General features: G+C 41.7%; 1 protein-coding gene across 2 annotated transcripts in view; it reads left to right on the top strand.

Moving 5' to 3' along the window:
- LOC107756954 (TSC22 domain family protein 4-like) overlaps nucleotides 1-1,431 on the top strand; it is a 9,430-nt gene extending 7,999 nt beyond the window's left edge. For both annotated transcript variants that reach the window (XM_016574283.1, XM_016574282.1), the window contains one exon: nucleotides 978-1,431. In XM_016574283.1, the coding sequence (XP_016429769.1) occupies nucleotides 978-1,026 (49 nt within the window). In that variant the 3' untranslated portion in view covers nucleotides 1,027-1,431. The remainder of the gene's footprint in view (nucleotides 1-977) is intronic.
- The last annotated feature ends 2,012 nt before the right edge of the window (nucleotides 1,432-3,443 follow it).

Below are 3,443 nucleotides of genomic sequence, written 5' to 3'. Positions count from 1 at the left end.
CACACAATCTCACACACACTCACAGACACACACAGACACACACACAACACACACAGACAGACACACACAGACACTCACACAATCTCGCACACACTCACAGACACACACAGACACACACACACACACACACTCACTCCCAGGCGTCTGGTTTCTGTTGTTGAGTGATTTGAGGTTCTCGAGTGGATCAGACGGGAGGATCTGTGTCGAGGCTGAGATCTGATTCTATAATCAATATTTGCTAGATTTCCCGTGTCTTCAGTTCACATGCGCTGCAGCGCTCTGCTGATGGGAAACAGTGTCAGCGCTGAGGGAGTCTTACCAAAACACACCAAAATCAGAAGATGAATTAAAGGGAGAGTTCACCCAAAAATAATCATGCTGGGGAATCAGAAACGTTATGATTTTCTTTCTCCTGTGGAGCACAACAGAAGGTATTCAGAGAAAAGTCTCAGTGTTATTGTCCATATAATGAAAGTCAATGGGGTCCAAAGTTGTTTGCTTCCCAGCGTTCTTCAGAAGGATATGGATAGTATTGTTGAAAAACAACTAGTACAATGTTTGATTGTTTTTAGTTAAATCTGCATAGATTCAAGGCACGCAAGAAGTACTGTAATCATAACCTGACGTGTAAACACTCAAAATTGTTTCCTACCGTAAATATATCAAAACTTAATTTTTGATTAGTAATATGCATTGCTAAGAACTTAATTTGAACAACTTTAAAGTTTTCTCAATATGTTGATTTTTTTGCACCCTCAGATTCCAGATTTTCAAATAGTTGTGTATCAGCCAAATATTGTGCTATCCTAACAAGCTCATTTATCCAGCTTTCAGCTGATCTATAAATCTCAATTTCACAAAACTGACCCTTATGACTGGTTTTGTGCTCCAGATAATAAAAACTAAATCTGACTAGTATTGCGGTGAACTGGGTGTGTGAACACGGATGCGGTCTGTGTTTGTGTGTGATATATCAGCTGGAGTGGGTGGAGTGTGGAATGCTGGGATCTGTGTGGGCGGGCCTAGAATCCCAGCGCGAGCCGTGATTGGCTGCGGCGGACAGTGGGTGGAGAACAGCATCAAAGAGTGCAGTGTTGATGTGTGTGTGTTTGACTCTGCATGTTTACATGTGTTTGCGTGTCACACGGGAACACACACACACACACACTCGCGTCCCGAGACTGAGATCTGGCTCACACAGGTGGACTTTCACCCCAGATTACTCTAATCCATCCGCTGCTGCTGGGATTTCTGGGATTGACGGATTACAGTTCAGAAGCCGGCGGGCGTCTCGTGATGAAGGAACTGAAGGAACGTCACTGAGGTCTCACCAAGACTCGAGGACGCTAGTAACTTCACTGCATTTTTTAGTGAAATGAACGGTTCTCAGTTCGTTCTCTGCAGTGCATTTTTTTGTTTTTTTTTTGTAGTCAATTTTAATTGCATCCGGTTTTAGCTTAGTATCATTTATATACTATTGTAGTTTCATTCATATTTCAAATTGCTTTTAATTTAGTTGCATTTTTAGTCATTTATGTGCTTTTTAACTTAGTTTTTATTTATTTTCTTGTCAGTAATTGTAGTGCTTCAACTTATTTCAGTTAGTTGCCAAGGCAACATTTCTAATTTTCATTTAAAGTTCTTCATCTAATATTTATATTTGATTATAATTCCAGCTTTATTTGTATTAACAGAAATGCTTTTTTATTAGTTTTAGCTTTAGTCTTAGTTAATAATAATAACCCTGAGTGCATTGCTGTTTTCAGCTCATGAATTAAATGTACAAAGTGTGAAATTCAAATATTAATATTGAAATTAATTTTTTTATTAAGTTTTTATTTATTTGCAGTGCAATTTAGTTAGCTGACAAGTTGACAAGCAATATTTAAAGTTTTTCATTTAATATTTATATTTAATCTAATTTCATAAATAGTTTTAACTTTGGTTTTAGTTAACGATAATGAGTGCATTGCTGTTTTCAAGTTTAGTTTTATTACTTGTATGAAGTTTAAAATTTAATACAGTCACTCTGATTTTTATATAAATATTTGAATTGAATTTATTTTGATTCATTTTAAGGTCTAGTTAGTCATTTTAGTGCTGTAACTTAAATTTATTTCAATTATTTGCCAAGGCAACATTTCTATGATATGACGGACAGCGGCGTCTAAAAATGACTGTTCGTTCTGCGCCACAGTAAATCTCGCTCTTGTTCTGCTGATGCGAGTGTTTCGGTTTGGTGAATGAGTCAGATCCTGCCCGGATGTTTCTGAACGGGGTCGGAGGAAACAATTACACAATGACTCTTCCTGACGGCGCGTGAAGTCAACTACGATTGCGCCTCCTCTCCATGTGTTTGCGTGTGATCTGCACCATGTTTGTCAACGTACGCAAGATGGTGTCCATTTTCGAAAGCAAAAAACAGCCTCGTCCTCTGTCACTCCCTCCGTGTGAACAAACACAAAGAGAGAACGAGAAAACAAGACTGACCTCGGAGCCCCGCCCCTCCTCGCTGAGCCCCGCCCCCTCAACTGTGGTTCATAGGCCACGCCCCCACGCAGGAGAACGAGTGAGAGACGCCGGAGGGGTTCGAAGGGTTCGCGATTCTTGGCCGACGGGGAAGATCGATTACTATCCGAGGGCCAATCGCTTGGCGGTTTCCATAGAAACCAAAGAGCCAATCAGCAGCAAGCACTCGCCACGTGTACCATCCAAAAACACAATTTCTGGCCTCAGAACGTCGTCCATCCCAAAACAAGAGCAAATGTGTTCATCCAAACCCAGCTTCTCATGCACAGAAACACATATAGCTCCACCTGCTGGTCAGATCCCAGAAAATAATCCCGGATCGTCCTGCAGGTCCGGCTCGTCTTGCGTTAGCGATCGGAAATGTCAGAATCCCGTTTGGAGTTCATTGTCTTCCTCTGTGAGAGCAGAAAGGGGCGGGGCTAATACTCACACACGGAAGCCACTCCCCTCTGACTCCACCCTCCTTTCCCTTCTGCTGTTCTTCCACAGGTAACTGGGTTAGTTCGGTCTGTGCGTAATGCTGTGACTTGTGGTTTTCTTTGGGTGGTTTATGATGTATTTGTGGTTGTGGAGACTGAGAGCGTCGTGTGCTGCTGTTATGAGAACCATGTGCTGGCCAGAGCGTTCAGAACAATAGCATCAGTGTTACACACATACAGTCAGGACTGTGTGCGCTCTACTGCTGTTTAAGTCAAATAGCCTGGTTTCTACAGCACTGCAGGGTAGAGAAAGCACTGCAGTGTTTGTGCTTCAGACGTGAATGAGAATGTTGTTGAGACTGAGCTGCTACTGTACTTAAGTGATCCGACACACCATTTCACTTGCTAGACCTGAAAACAATTGAAAAAACTCACAGATGCACGTTGTAGGAGGGACCCGAGCCATTTCTAGAAACCTTCAAGAAACTCTAGAAA

The sequence above is a fragment of the Sinocyclocheilus rhinocerous genome, unplaced genomic scaffold (genome assembly GCF_001515625.1).
Source record: "Sinocyclocheilus rhinocerous isolate Xijiao unplaced genomic scaffold, SAMN03320098_v1.1 scaffold3187, whole genome shotgun sequence".
NCBI classification, from domain to species: domain Eukaryota; kingdom Metazoa; phylum Chordata; class Actinopteri; order Cypriniformes; family Cyprinidae; genus Sinocyclocheilus; species Sinocyclocheilus rhinocerous.
The sequence above is the reverse complement of the archived record's forward strand: the minus strand, read 5'-3'. Positions and strand labels throughout refer to the sequence as shown.